The 16467-nt window shown below is 41.2% G+C and overlaps 1 protein-coding gene across 1 annotated transcript in view; it reads right to left on the bottom strand.

Moving 5' to 3' along the window:
- Positions 1 to 8486, bottom strand: part of LOC119408594 (gamma-aminobutyric acid receptor subunit alpha-2) — a 130328-nt gene extending 121842 nt beyond the window's left edge. The window contains exons 1-2 of the mRNA XM_037675435.1: positions 8419 to 8486; positions 7896 to 7979 (exon numbers count right to left, since the gene is read on the bottom strand). Of these exons, the coding sequence (XP_037531363.1) occupies positions 7896 to 7963 (68 nt within the window). The 5' untranslated portion in view covers positions 7964 to 7979; positions 8419 to 8486. The remainder of the gene's footprint in view (positions 1 to 7895; positions 7980 to 8418) is intronic.
- Between the last annotated feature and the right edge of the window lie 7981 nt (positions 8487 to 16467).

The following is a 16467-nucleotide window of genomic DNA, read 5'->3' as shown; positions in this document are numbered from 1 at the left end:
AATATTATGCTAATCCAACTAAATATTATACAAATTATATATTATACCATACCATCCCATACCAATTTATTTATATAGCACTTAAAACAGCAACAAGGCCAACCAAAGTGTTGTACAAAAGAACACAAACATGCACAGCAGACAGGAAAACATAAAATAGAAATACAGATACAAATAGCAGCAGAAGCTAACTAAAATGGCCAACAGAGTAAAGAACAGACCGGGCCAAAACAAATCACACCGTGTTAAAGGCAAGCGAATAGAAGTGGGTCTTCAAGCGAGACTTAAAGACTGAGAGTGTGGGAGCCTGCCGGACACTCAGTGGCAACTCATTCCACAGTCGTGGACCTGCAACAGAGAAAGCCCTGTCACCCCTGAGCTTACGACGGGTTTCTGGGACTGAGAGAAGCATCTGGTCTGCTGACCTCAGAGAGCGCGGTGGGACATATGGCTGCAGAAGATCAGTGAGATAGGATGGGGTGGAACTGTTCAGTGATTTAAAAACATACATGAGAATTTTGAAATGGATCCGAAGGTGAATGGGTAGCCAGTGCAGGGAGGCCAAAACTGGCGTGATGTGCTCTCTATAGCCTGTACCAGTTAAAAATCGGGCTGCAGCATTTTGGACCAGTTGTAGACGAGCAATGGAGGACTGACTGATTCCAAACAGAAGTGAATTGCAGTAATCAAGCCTAGATGTTATGAAGGCGTGGATCACTGTCTCAAGGTTCTTTTTGGAGAGTATAGGCTTCAGCTTAGACAGCCGTCTCAGCTGAAAAAAACAGGATTTGACCATCATGTTTACGTGACTGTTGAGTTTTAAGGACGGGTCCATTATCACCCCCAGATTAGTGACCTTTTGTTTCTCTAGCGGGGCTAGAGAGAAAAGGTCAATGTCATGGTTCATGAGTGAGCCACTGGGATGGAACAGCATGACTTCAGACTTCTTCTCATTGAAGCTTAAGAAGTTTAAAGCCATCCAGTCCCGGATGTCAGCCAGGCAGTCAAGAAGAGGCTGAATAGAGCGTGTGCCTCTGTGCCTCAGGGGGAAGTAAATTTGGCAATCATCGGCGTAGAAATGAAAGGGTATGTCGTGTTTGCGGAAGATAGCACCTAGTGGCAGCAGGTATAAAGAAAAGAGAAGGGGACCGAGGATGGACCCCTGCGGTACCCCCCACTGGAGCGCTGTCGATGCCGAACTAGAATCTTTGATATTGACACAGAAGGTTCTGTCAGATAGGTAGGACCCAAACCATTTAAGGGCTGACCCTGTGATGCCCACCCACTGCTCCAGTCTAGAAATGAGGATCTTGTGGTCGATGGTGTCAAAAGCAGATGTAAGGTCCAATAGGACCAACAGCACAGAATCACCTGCATCTGTGGAAATGAAAATGTTGTTAAAAACCTTCAGTAGAGCAGTTTCAGTGCTATGGAGAGATTTGAAGCCAGATTGGAATAACTCAAGGATAGCGTGATCCCCCAAAAACTGTTTCAACTGAGACTCCACAATTTTTTCTAGTAGTTTAGAGGTGAATGGGAGTCTGGAGACAGGCCGGAAGTTGGACATGACTGAGGGGTCAAGGTTAGGTTTTTTCAGGAGGGGCTGGACAGCAGCATGTTTAAAAGTCTTTGGCACCACACCTGAGGATAAACTGCTATTCAGAATAGCGAGGATAAAAGGACCCAGGGTCGGAAAAACTTCCTTTAGTAGTCGAGGGGGGACCACATCAAAGGGAGAACCAGATGGTTTCATGCTGCACATTACCTGCTCCAGAGAGGACAGAGAGATGGGCTCAAAGTGGTCAAACACAGCCACACACTGAGATGGGATGGACAGATCATGAGCTGGTGGAGAAATCAGTGCCCGGGTGTTTGCCACTTTTTCTAAAAAGAAATGGAGGAAGTTCTCACACAGCTCAGTTGAGGCTTCCAGAGGTGAAGGCTCACTGAGGTGTAGAACTGAGTTCAGGGTGGAGAAAAGAACTCGGGGGTTGTGGGAGTTGGAGACAATTAAATCAGAGAAGAATTTACATTTGGCAGCTTTAACGGTTTTCTGATAGTGACGCCAACTCTCCCTTAACATTTGAAAAGAAACCTGCAGCCTGTCCTTCCTCCACCTTCGTTCAGCTTTGCGACACTGCCGCCTAACGGCTCGCGTGACGTCATTCAGCCAAGGCTCTGATCTAAGTTTTGTTTTTCTGGTCTTAAGGGGAGCATCACGGTCCAGAACATTTAAACAGGCAGAGTTGAACTGAGAGGTTAGCTCCTCAGTGGTAAGAGACACCGGGAACTGTTCGATCTTCTCAGAATTAAAACCTTCATTAAAACATTAAAACGAGCAGCAGTGAAACAGTTAATGGAACGCGTACGTGCAGGAACGCACGTCTTATCAGTATGACAAGGGGGGGTGAAGTCAAACAATACAGGCATGTGATCTGAAAAAACATTGTCACCGATTTTCAAATTAGAAACAGAGACATCGCGTGTTAAAACGAGGTCCAGCGTGTGACCATGTTCCTGGGTGGGGCTGCTCACCTGCTGAGCTAAGCCAAAAGAGTCCAATAAATCTAGAAAGTCCTTCACTAAGGGCTTCTCCTGACAACACACATGCAAATTAAAGTCACCAATAAACAAAAAGTGAGTGTATCTCTGTGTGATATCAGCCAAAAAGTCAGAGAATTCATTTATGAAGTCCTTAGAACGAGGTGGGCGATAGACGAGTGCACACAGGACCAGAGGAGAGTGTCCGAGTTCAAAGACGCTCAGCTCAAAGCTGGCGCGGGACACCGGGATGGACAACTGTTTACAGGCCAAGTTTGCTTTAAAAACTGTTAATAATCCCCCCCCGCGCCGACCTGATGGCCACGGGGCATTGAAACACAGACAGTCCGGAGGTAGTAGTTCCACCAAGGCGCTGGACTCACCATCAGAAATCCAAGATTCTGTGACGAACAGAAAATCCAACTCCTGATCTTTAAAAAAGTCATTGAGGATAAACGTCTTGTTGGAAACAGACCTTGTGTTGATTAAACACATCCTGATAGGGTCCAACACAGGCACAGCCGTGGAGGGAGACGCGCGCGCCAGCGGGCGCAGGTTATGAAGAACAGCTCCTCCTGGTCTGCTGGTGCGGCGCACAGGTAAACAACTCCAGGTGTTCACATGGACTGAGCGCGCGGGCAGCTGGCCAGCAGCCGGGCCCCGGGAGCACCACGGGTCAGAGAGGAGATGATCAGATCCAGAGCGAGTCCTGATAGAATAATCCACACTTTGCCTCAGTTTCACCAAAATCCCTGCACGCTTCCCACGACGTCTGCGACGTTTCCTCCATGGAGAAAGGCCAGGGTCACGCAGAAGGAACGCAGGAATCTCAGCCAGGACCGGTGGAGGAGAGTGCTGGCCGCTGTTCAAAAACTCCGTGGGAATTTCAGCAAATGTACGGAGCTCCAAAAGTGCCCGACGATCATACTGAAAATATGACTCGGCACACTGCACCAACCATTGTAAAAATAACAAAAATAAAATACAAGCAGAGAGCGAGAGACGGGCAGCCCTACACACCGGCGCCATCTTGGAAAATTATTATTATTATAATATTATACAAACAATATTATGCTAATCCAACTAAATATTACACAAATTATATATTATACAAACAATAGTATGCTAATCCAACTAAATATTACACAAATTATATATTATACAAACAATAGTATGCTAAGCTAAAAGGAGGTTCTCCTGCTGTGCTGCCATCACAGACCATGCACTGTACAACACAACATGTAGCTTGACATGCTATTTAAAAAATGTTTTAGTTCCAGAACATTCATAGTGAACAACCCTTGCAGCACTGTACAATCATTGCACACCAAGAACATTTCACTATCACAATGATAAACCATTAAATCTAACTCAAATGTATGTTTGTGTGTAAAAATAATAAAGCAGGTATAAAAGACCAAAAAACTAGAGTTTGAACGCTGATCTTGAATACTTGAAACAGCTAGGCATTTGAAGCTGTGGTGCCGCACATTAGTAATGGTAAGAACGGTCAATTAAAGAGCAAGTTTGTGTCTCACGCAGACAAATGTGGGGAAATATATTTTATGTAAAATTTAGCTTCAAGTAGCATGTTAAAGAGTCAAAACCACATCAAATCAATTCAGTTCAACAAAGTCCATGCTCAATAATCCAGGTATACAAACCAACATTTTTCAGTCAGGTCATCTGGACAGTTTCTTTTTTTGTGCTGAAATGTTTCACCTTCCATCCAGAAGGCTTCATCAGTCAAGGAAACACACAACAAAACTGATTCTTCCCCAACAACTTACTCCAAAGTGGAACAAACCAGTTATGTTGGTGCTAAGATGGTCTCTTTGGCATGCCCCCTCCTCTGGTGCTGGCAGGTATATCCAGATAGGTATAGGTATCCAGGTTAATTGTTGGATTGTATACCTGGATTATTGAGCGTGGACATTTTTGGTTTTGAACCAGTTTGACTCGACTGTTGAAGCTGTTGGGGGAAGAATCAGTTTTGTTGTTGCTTCTTTGACTGATGAAGCCTTCTGGATGGAAGGTGAAACGTTTCAGCAAAAAAAGAAACTGTCCAGATGACCTGACTGAAAATTGTTCAATTCAGTTCAGTTTATTTCTATAGCTCCAAGTCACAACAGAAGTCTCAGGACACTGAACAGAAACATTCATGTATAAAATAATAATTTAACATTATTTATGTGAGGAGCAGCTTTGAGTTTAACTCCATCACTGAACTCTCATCTTGAACAAGCATGAAGGTGACAGTGGAAAGAAAAACTCCCTCGTGAGGAAGAAACCTTTAGCAGAACCAGGATCAGGACAAGAGGACCATCTGCTTCGACCGGCTGGGTTTGGTAGGAATAGATACACAATGGCAGACACAGTTTTAAAGGTTAAGGAAACTTGTTTGTAACCAGGAAGTGTTACCAAATCCACCCTGCACATTTTTTATAGTGTTACACAAGAGAAAATACTGGAAACTCTTAGTAACATCAGTCAATATTTTAATAAAATACAAATACACCTTGCTAAGCAACTGCACAGGCTGAAGTCTCTTTCATGCCTAAATATGAACCTTTGGCTCAAAATAAAGAAGAGAAAAAAGACATGAAACTTTCCAAAAATGTTAACTACTGCTTTTTTGATTCGTAGAGGTCTGAATGTTTATCTCAGTCATTTTGACGTGGGATTATGTGGAGAGGTTAAAAATGACCTGACCTCTAGTAGATAGATCCCTGAATGATCACAATTTGCAGAAATAAGAGTTTTATTCTAACAAGATTAACAATTGTTCACACACAGCCAAACCAAAATGCTCTGCTACGGTCTTAAACTCCAATCTTCAAAATGATAATGATTAGAATGTAGTTTCAAAGTGTTGTTTCTTTTTTGTGCAAACAATAAAATAACAAATGACAATAAGTCTTTTTGAATGGTGCTATTAGAATGTTGCCAATTACGTGTTGTTGTGTTGTTCTTTAGTGCAATGACAATAATGTAAAGGTAAATGAAATTGAATTTTAAACTACCATTACTTTGTTAACACATTGATATTTACAAATAATTCCATTGTTGGTTGCATGCACCATTATCAGCCTCTGTCAGGTTTAATTAGGGTTTATCAGTTAATCAGAGCACAGAGCATCAAAAGGTCCAGACTGGGAATAGTTTGTAAAATAACTTCTATTTTGAAGAGAGCAGGGAAGAGAGCTTCTGCTAACAGAAGCAGCAAGACGTCAGACTTTCAGTCTAGTCTAAGGCCAGTTTATTCAAAAAAATTAAAAATAATTATGTTGAAATAATCTTGTGATGCAATAACAATGCAGATGTAAAGGTTTAAATACCTGCTGTAAATTTTGAAACTTGACATTGCATCAACAAGCTAATAATAGTTTGAGTGCATGAGCCAAATTCCAAAGTAAATTTAGCCACCTTTAAACAACTTTAGTCTTTAAAATGTCATTACAATGCTTGCAAATACAATTATATAAACCTTTAAATACTGTACTACCATCATATTTTTGGAAGAAAAAACGAAACAGAAATTCTGTGGCTGCTGCCACGGTTTGTGCTCGCAACAATAAAACTCGATGCAAATGAAAAGTATAACATTCCCTGAAGGAATGCATATTTGCTTATACCTTGAAAATAATAGTTTGGACAAATCTTTTTGCAAAAAGTTGTGATACTCAAAGTATGCATTGGGGAGGACTCAGTCACGACAGCATTAAATTTCAGCTCAGTATATATAAAACTCTGCTATAGCCACTTGTGGGTTGGCTGATATTGAGTTGCTGTTACATCCATTCAAGTTAACTGACTCCAAATGTTACTTGTAAATCTGCGTCCATTGATTATCTACTAACTGTACACCTTAATATCTGTATGTGACTGAATGAGACCCTTTTATTAATTTTTGTAAGTGTTTTTAAAGGTGAGAGGTGAGTTGGCAGTGACAGCCATCTTGAACGGGGTGAGCTCAACATTTAATCAGTTCTAGATGTTTTTCCAATGAATATTTTTCAATCGTTTCTTTAAAATCTGTCCAACGGTTCATGACATATTTGGCCCACAAACATAAAAAAAATAATAATACAGGTAAAAACGTTATCATCCATCTTTGTATTTTAGTAGTTGGCAATAATAATCAAGATTCTCCAAAGTGCTATCTACAACACCTAAGAATGCTAGGAAACACCGTGTATCTGTGACTTTCTTTCCCTCCATTGATCACGGTGATATTATTTACATGAACGCTCCTACAAGAACCCTGCAGATGTTGGATGCTGCAGATGTTGGATGCTGCAGATGTTGGATGCTGCAGATATTGGATGCTGCAGATGTTGGATGCTGCAGATGTTGGATGCTGTCTATCATGGTGCACTAAGATTCATAACTGGCTGTGATTATCGTACCCACCACTGCACCCAGTATTCACTGGTTAACTGGACATCATTAACTTCACGCAGACTCTCTCACTGGTACATTTTCATCTTTAAATCACTTCTTCGTCTGCTGCCTTCATACATCTCCTCCTACATGTCTCTGTGTGAGTGCAGCTACAGCGTGCGCTCTCAGGACATCATTACCTGCAGTGTTCCCTCAGTGAGGACTGAACTAGACAAAAGGACCTTCTCCTACTCCGCTCCTGTTTCCTGGACTATCTTGTAAAAAGATCTGAAGCTCTCGACCTTTGACCTCTCTAAGTGACTTCAAACATCTGATAAGTTCCTGCAGATGTTCCTGTTTTTAGTTTCTGCACCGCCTTGTTTTTTCACTATTTTTCCTTTTGCTTGTCCTTTTGGTTGCCATTTTATTTTAACTTGTTAAAAAAATTAAATTTGTATGCATCTTTTATGATTGTCCACTGTTGTCATCACTCTGTTAAATCAGGTCTCTCTTGTAAATGAGTCCCCAAGGCTCAATGGGATTGACCTGTATAAATAAAGCGAGTAAGATATTATCCACCATAAATATTCCACAAAACCGATATATAACATGGCCTCAAATAAAACACTGTAAAGTGTGAAATGTTGGTAAATCTGACTCTTTCTCTGACCTGTCAGATTTAAACATCTAAAAACACAAGACAAAATTGTCACTTTCATTTGAAGGGGTTTTGGGAGAGTGCCCCACATGCAGGACCCATAAAACTGAGAAGTGCTTATGCCAGCTGCATTTCTCTAATTTCCCATCAGTCCTTCCACCTACATTTATTAACAACGATCACAGGAGAAGATCTCTGTGTCCAACTATAAAAGAGTCCACCTGGTCAAAAAATTTAAATAAAAAACACATAGAGGTCCCCAGAGACAAAATGTGTGTCCAGAGACCTGATGTCTCTTTTCCAGAGGGCTCACCTGATTTCCCAAAGAGCTGTGAGCAGCAGCAGGCCGATGAGTGAAGATGTGCTCCCTCTGGTCCACATGGCTGCTTCCACACTGCTGCAATCAACAAGAAGCTTCAATTTAATCGTATATAGAAACACCAGATACAGTGAGACCCATCTGTAGGGGGGAAGGGGTGGGGATTCCCTTCAGTAGTGCAATAAATAAACTAATAGATGGAGGGGGAGGTGGAGAGACAGCAAGTGACAGTAATTAGTATTCACTGTCACGTCCCACACTTCCATTTAGCCAACACGGAATATATGACATGAAATCGAGTTACAGATCACACGGAATCTCTAACTGGGTCGACAAGAAGCCTTAAATGCAGACTGAGGAGGAAGAGGAGGAAGAGGATGGGGGTTATGAGACAGGGAATATGGGCGAAGAATGAGGCTTCTCTCCCACGCTCACTGTACTCACTGACATGCATGATGGTGGGGAAAAACACAACCATCTGAAAATACAATAAATGGGCTTTGTGTCTGAGACTCACCTCAGGTGTAAAAAAAAGTACCTGCTGCAGCTGGATGTGTCGAAGAGGCTGAAGAAAGTTAAAAGACAAATGAGTTCAGGGCTCTGAGCTGCTCAGACCCGAACGATGGAGTGGGAGCTCAAAGTGAAGCTGCTGATCAGTCATGACTCCAGGCTGCAGGAGGAAGGATGCTCCCGAGATGTGCTCATGTGCCCCAAGATTAAAAGGAAAATTAAATAAATCAAGCCTATTATAAAATGAAATAAATAAATGAAACACCTGTAAGATGGAGGTTGTTAAATAAGTAGCTGCAGGAGAACGGAGGTAAAAGAAGCAGTGGCTTTAAACGAGCCTGTTCTGCAGCATCCTCAGTTTACAGAGTCGCAATGTGATTCGTGATGGGCAAGAAGCTCATCTCCACACAGAAACTACACAGAGGCACGCTGGGTCCTAGAGGCAGCCTGGTCATGAAGCAGCGAGCAGCCTCCTGCAGACCTACACAAAGGAACACGCTGCTGCGTGTTTCTGCACGCTCACGCTGTGAGGACACAGTGATTACGCTCTGCATTAGAATGTTGGGAGGGAGATGCTTTAATAATTAGGCAGGAGTTTACAACAGCCTTGTTTTCTGTAGAGGTTCTGAAGAAAAGAAATACACCCCCCCCACACACACACACACACACAGAAGTAGGCAGTTTAAGTGAAGCTGAAGGTGTGACATATGAGAAATTATCAATGAATGTTCAAATGATGGTGTAAAAATCTATTGTAAATTGAAATGTATGCATACTCTGTTTTCCTGATGGCCAGAGTTTTAAATAAATTGTTTTGTCAATCGTATTTGATCTTATTCACGTTTAGAAGTTTGCTTCAGTCCAGGTTTAGAGCTCACCATAGCAAAGAAACACCAGTGAAAGTCTCTACTGGTCCTGTTAGACCTCAGTGCTGCATTTGATACAGTTGATCATAATATTTTATTACAGAGGCTTGAATATGATGTTGGGATTACAGGAACAGCTCTAAAATGGTTTAAATCATATCCATCTGATAGATTCCAGTTTGTAAATGTAAATAATCAGAGTCAGAGTCAGAGTTTCTTTATTGTCATTCGCACCTCATGTGGTACATGTGGTGGAGCGAAATTATGTACACAGGGTCCCAGTTACATCCAACAATAAAATGTATAAGAAAAACAGTAATAACATCTAAGATATGAACTAAGAAAAACATCAACTAAATATACACTAAGCACTCATAACATAAAACATTGAACATCAGCACAAACATGAACATGAGTCTGTGAGCAGATGAGCACGCATGAACACATCAACATTGAAACAGATCAGCAGCAACATGAAACAGATCAGCACCAACATGAAACAGATCAGCAGCAACATGATGTGTTTTTCACAGTGATTATTCTAGTTAGAGATTCATGAGTGTAACAGCCTCAGGGTAGAAGCTGTTCCTCAGTCTAGTGGTTCTACACTTAATGCTCCTTAACCTCCTTCCTGAGGGGAGTGGGGCAAAAAGTGTGTGTGCTGGGTGAGTGGGGTCCTTCATGATGCAGGTGTCCCTCTTCCTGCATCTGGAGGTGTAGATGTCTGTGATGGTGGGGAGGCTGATTCCGACAGATTTCTGTGCTGCCTTCACCACTCTCTGCATAATAAATCTTCATATAAGAAATTACCTGTCCCACCAGTAAAAGGATATTGGTGGGAACTTCATCTCTTTTTCCTACATCACATCTTACATTACTCACTATTAAACAATTTAATCAAGATTGTTTACCTGTCACTGTTCTGGTAGATTTTGGAAATGAGCTGAATTTATTCAGTAAGGACTTGGTTGAAAAATTGTCTATTCTTACCCAGGTTCTTCAACCCCCCATGTCTGTGTCAGGCATTACAGGACACCGACTCGCACAGATCCAACTCAAACCCATGGGTGTGCATCTGATCACATCAGCCCATCATCATGAAGTGAGTGAATTCTTTGTATTTGAATCCCCCAACACTCAGCTGATTTCTAGATTGCCGTGGCTAAAGAGACACAGTCCAAACATTAACTGGGAGCAGAGGAGAATTGAAGGATGGAGTGACACCTGTTTACAGGACTGTTTACGCACAGCGGTATATACGCAGGTTAATTCCAATACTCAAAATGATGAAATTAATATCTCCGAGGTCCCAACAGCCTTTTATGATTTAGTCCGTGTGTTTAGCAAACAAAGGGCTCTGTCTCCTCTACCTCCTCACGTCCATACGACTGTGCCATTGACCTCCTACCAGGGTCAGTTCTACCCACTAGTCGACTGTTCAATCTCTCAGGCCCTGAAAGAGAGGCCATGAGAAAATACATAGATGAATTACTTGACTCAGGAATTATACGCTTCTCTACTTCTCCAGTAGGGGCAGGATTCTTCTTTGACGCTAAAAAGGACACGACCCTGAGGCCATGTATAGACTACAGAGGATTAAATGCCATACTGTAAAAAAAATTAATATCCTCTACCCCTTATTGATTCCATTCATGAACAACTCCATTCGGCCTCCATTTTTACAAAATTAGATCTACATAATGTTTAGCATCTGTTACAAATAAAGGAAGGCGATGAATGGAAAACCGCTTGTAGAACACCCCCGGGTCATTTTGAATATTTAGTAATGCCATTCAGACTTACTTACGCCCCCCTGTATTTCAAGCACTAGTGAATGATGTATTAAGAGACTTTGTTAATGACTTTGTGTTTGTCTACCTGGATGATAGTCTCATCTACTCCCTGAACATGGAACAACACATCCAACAGTTCAGAACCGTTCTGCATAGGCTATTTGAGAACCAGCTGTTTGTAAAACTGGAAAAGTGTGAGTTTCACGTCACTGCTGTGTAGTGGTGTAGTCTACATTTTAGTAGTGGTTATACTGTCCTTAGAAAACAAAGTACACCAGTTAGTACAATGTAATCGTCAATTTATTTTGATTTGTAAACGTATTGAACATTTCATAATCTCTCTGATTATATTTCAATAAATATACAACAACCTTTGTACAACAGATGGCTTAAAGAACATAGAGTTTATAAAACAGTGTTAATGCAAACATTTTCAAGTATTAAGTACAGAAGTATTAATTATACAAAAAACATCCTGATGCATTCTCAATAATCCAGGTAGAAAATTTTAAACATAAGTCAGGTCCTCTGGATGGGTTAAAAAAAATTTTTAAATTGTAAACGTTTCATCTTTCATCTTTCATCCAAAAGACTTCTTCAGTCTGAGGAGCTGTATTCAACTCAGTCTTATAAATAGCACCTTCTCAGAGTGGATCAACCAGTTTGTTGTTGACATCCAGAACTAGCTGTTCACATGATCAAGGAGGAGCTGATGGTCCTCCTTGATCAGTATGTTCTTCTAAACACAGCATATGTCTCAGCCAGCACAGTGTCTCACAGAGCTCTCACCATACTTCCAAGCACATCTTGACCACCCTTTGTGTAAGCTCCTGAGCTATTTCATGAGCCCTGGACATCTCATGCTGCAGAATCTTGTTCCAGAGTGAAGACAGTGCTGTTCCTCTGTTCTCATTTGAGCCTGAATGGATCTTAAAGGAGGCCCACTCCTCAGATATGGAGATCCCCTTCTCTGCCAGGACACCGGTTGACTTTATCCTACTGCAAACAGCACATCCTGCAAGTAAATAAAAATGATCATAATTGTATAATTTAAGTTTTCCTAATACCTGTATTACTAATAATATCTAATGCTGGACCAAGTCTAATCATTCATCCACAGTTATGTAGAGATATACCTGCATCCTTGAATGTCATTTTATAACATACTTTTATTTCTGGTAACTGAGTAGTTCATTCTGTAAAGATGTTTCTGAAAAAAGGAAAAAAGGAAACTTTTCTCCCTTGAACAACTGAGACTTTCCACCCCCGTTTCAGACCCTGGGACAGTTTAAACCTTGTTCTCAGCATCTCTAACTCTGGAAAGTGTCAAAAGAGGCTTTTATGGTTTGCAAGACAACTGAAGATCCAATAAATTTGAATAATATTGGAACACCTTTTCTGTGAACCCCAAAAGTGGACGTTTGAGTTAACACAGATCACGCAGGATATCCTGGTATCACCTTGTACCAACCTCCAACCAAACTATTCTTCAACGATCGTAAATAAAAGCCTTGTCTCTGTTCAAAAGAATTCCAGCCTTGACACTTGGGTCCCCTTTCCTGCATGTAGAAAACTGACAGACTTTTATTCACATTCTGGAAGAAGTAATAATGTTTTTCTATAATGAAATAATTGTTTACTGTGAATAACTAAATAACTTGCTATGTGTTTCTCCCAAAAGTTTACAAACTTGTTTTTTGTTTACAAGGTTAACAAAGTGTCTTTATTGGTTTAAACCTCATTTAAAGTTGATAAGTCTCTTAAATGGTTTTATTTGATGCCTTTTTCAACAGAGCAGATTAAAATAATACTTTATTTAGTTGATAAAGTTTAGCCCTTCCATTCTGATTGGTTCAAATTGACCACCTCTTTCAAATCAGAGGTGTGGTCAGTTGTTTACAAGAGGAGAAGATGAGAGGAGATGAAAAGAAGAAAAGATGAAGGAAGTTGAGAGAAGACAGGAGGCGAAGGAGTAAGACACAACCTACAAAACTTCCAAGAAGAAAATTTGTTTCAACTTTGGCAAAGTTTAATAGAACCCTCTTCAGCGGTCCAGACACCTGAAGTTGTCATCATCAAAGTTAACAACAGCTGTCCAGAACTCCAGGAGACGCTCCGGTTGACCATTGGAGCCAGTGACCAAACTCACGCCTTGATGTCAGGGATGTGAAGGAATTTCCACCTTTACATCAAAGACCATCTGAGCAGAAAAAGTCCAATATCTGGTATCTTCAGGCGGCCTTCAAAGGTGACTCCTGGTAGGAACAGCTGATCTATACTCTGAAGGTTGACCCTGGTGTCCAAGAATTTAGATTTGAACCAAATTAGTATTAACTCAGTTCGGTAATTATTTTTACTTAAATTTCAGACCAAATTTTAACTATTGAACGATAAAACATCTTTCTTTTAGTTAAGTTTGCATGATTAATCAGTCCTACTGAAAATTCCAATTGTTCTACATTGCATCTTGTTTTGGTTTGGTTAAGCACATAGAATAATTTCATTTATCTGTTAATTCCTGCTAACAAGCTAATTTTAAAGGTCACGTTAATTTCCATAATACTCCAGTTGTGAACAAAGCCTTCATTTAAATGTCAGAAATAATTTCCAACAGTTGTTTTTATCATATATAGTCAAATAAACATCATAGAATTGTATTAAAGCTTGTGTGTTTTACTTATGACATCTGAATCCTTCATATAGAAGAACTCACGGTGTAAAAAGGGTAATTCGAGGTAATTAAACAATAACATCTGATTTGATTTTCAGGCCTTCAGATTTTCTCTCAGAGCTGAGAGTGGTGCCCCTTCAAAATAAAATGCATAACGAATTTTAACCATTATTAACCCTTCCCGCTACAGACATATTTATTTTGGTGCGTCCGTGTGAGGCGTATTTAGTCAAGTCAAGTCATATTTATTTATAGAGCACAATTTAAAACAGATAGACTGTTATCAAAGTGCTTAACACTAATGGTAACACTAAGAAATAAAAAGCAGTAAGAATATACCTTAAAAAATTAAAACAACAGGATTAAAATAAAGAAATGGAACAAGATATACTAAATCAACTCACACAGTATGAAATGCCTGAGAGAACAGATATCTTTTTAGCAGGGATTTGAACACAGGAAGGGAGGTGGCATGCCTAATGTTGGGGGGTAGGTTGTTCCACAGTTTGGGACCCATGACTGAAAAGGCCCGATCTCCTCGGAACTTCTGTTGTGTTTTTGGAACAACCAAAAGCAGCTGATCGGATGATCTCAGAGCCCGAGAGGGAACACATGGTTCCAGTAGCTCAGAGAGATAGATGGGTGCGAGGCCATTTAGGCACTTATAGGTCAGGAGGAGAATTTTGAAATCAATCATAGTTCTCACAGAAAGCCAGTGTAGGGAGGACAGAGCTGGTGTGAAGTGCTCATACCTTGGTGTACCGGTTAAAAGCTGAGCTGCAGCATTCTGGATGAGCTGTAGCCGTGAGATAGAGGCCTGGCTGACCCCAGCATACAGTGAATTACAATAGTCCAAGCGGGTTGTGATGAATGCATGGACTAGTGTCTCAAGGTCAGGTCTAGACAGCACTGGCTTGACCTTAGCTACCTGTCGCAGTTGGAAGAAGCTTCTGTAGAACTGAACTGATCTGTTTGTCGAACTTAAAATCCGAGTCAAAAACCACTCCAAGGTTTTTAATAGAGTGCTTCAGATTAGGCTGAAGGGAGTCCAGGTTCACAGGATAAGAGGCGGCAGCTGAGCTAGGGCTAAAGACAATGACTTCAGTCTTCTGGTCGTTAAAACTTAGAAAATTTGAAGCCATCCATGTCTTAATGTCGTCCAGACATTTGAGGAGAGGGTGGACGGAACATGCACTGGCTGGTTTCAGTGGCAGGTAGATCTGACAGTCATCGGCGTAGCAATGGAATGGAATACCATGTTTTCTTAGGATTGACCCCAGCGGAAGCAGATAGAGCGAAAATAGAAGGGGTCCGAAAATCGAGCCCTGCAGGACACCGCAGGAAAGAGGCATTGAAGTGGATAGATTTTTACCCACCTTCACACAAAAACTCCTGTCAGAGAGGTATGAGTGGAACCAGTCTAATGCAGCACCTGTAATCCCAACCCAGTGTTCAAGCCGAGAGATGAGCATACTGTGGTCAACAGTATCAAAAGCGGCAGGAAGATCGAGGAGTACAAGAGCCACAAAATGACCAGAATCATTTGCTGTTAAAATGTCATTACAAACCCTAACCAAAGTTGTTTCGGTGCTGTAGAGCTGCTTGAAACCAGACTGAAAGACCTCAAAGATTTTGTTCTAAGTTAAAAACTGATTTAACTGAGTAAAAACTACTTTTTCCAGGATTTTGGACAGAAAGGGGAGTTTTGAGATTGGTCTGTAATTTGAGCAGGCTGAAGGGTCAAGACCAGGTTTCTTAATTAACGGTGTGACTACTGCATGTTTGAATGCCTCTGGGACCACGCTTGTAGCAATACTACTGTTTAGTATAGTTAGAACAGCAGGCCCAATCGCTGGTAGAACCTGTTTGAACAATGTTGCTGGGATGGGGTCCAATGGTGATCCTGATGGCTTTATGTGACCAGCAACTTGATTTAACAATGGGAGTGTGATTGGTTTGAATTGCCTGAAAGTAGCAGAACACGAAACAAAAGCTGATGGGTCGACTAAGGAGCGGGGGATGGAGGCCCTGATCAACTCCACTTTGTTAACAAAGAATTTAGTGAAGTCATTGCAGGTGTCAACAGAGGCCTCCATACATGAATACGAAGGGACTAAAGGGACATTTAGAATGGAATTTACTGTTCTGAATAGGGCGCGGGGGTTGTGTCTATTTGAGTTGATGAGTTGGGAGAAATATTTGTTTTTTTCAGATTTGACAGTGTTCTGGTAATTTTTTTAACAGGTTTTGAGCAAAATGAAAGAAACCTGGAGTTGGTCCTTTTTCCACCTGCGCTCAGCTCTCCTGCACAGGCGTCTCGCTGCCCTGGTGGTCTCATTCATCCATGGGTACTGGGCTCTCCTTGGTTTCCTGACTTTTAGTGGGGCCACCAGATCCAAGATCTTAGTGCAGGTCACATTGTGGTTACTAAGCAGCTCTTGAGCACCGACACAGGCAGAGGTTGCAGGTGTTGTAGCAGCAGTGGTAATAAAGGCAGAGGAAAAATGAGCAGCAGTTGAAGGGTTAAATATATGACAGGTCCTGGGTGGAGCAGGAGATTTAGAAACATGAGCAAGAGGTATTACAAATGAGATTGGTTTGTGATCAGACATGACAGCATCCCCAATTTCCAGATTTAACACAGAGACACCACAAGACAGAACAATATCAAGAGTGTGACCCTGATGGTGTGTGGGGCCGACAACATTTTGCACCAGGTTTAAAGA

This window comes from Nematolebias whitei, chromosome 4, assembly GCF_014905685.2.
Source record: "Nematolebias whitei isolate Nwh7 chromosome 4, NemWhi1, whole genome shotgun sequence".
Taxonomy (NCBI): domain Eukaryota; kingdom Metazoa; phylum Chordata; class Actinopteri; order Cyprinodontiformes; family Rivulidae; genus Nematolebias; species Nematolebias whitei.
Note: the sequence above shows the minus strand (reverse complement) of the source record. Positions and strands in the feature narration are given on the sequence as shown.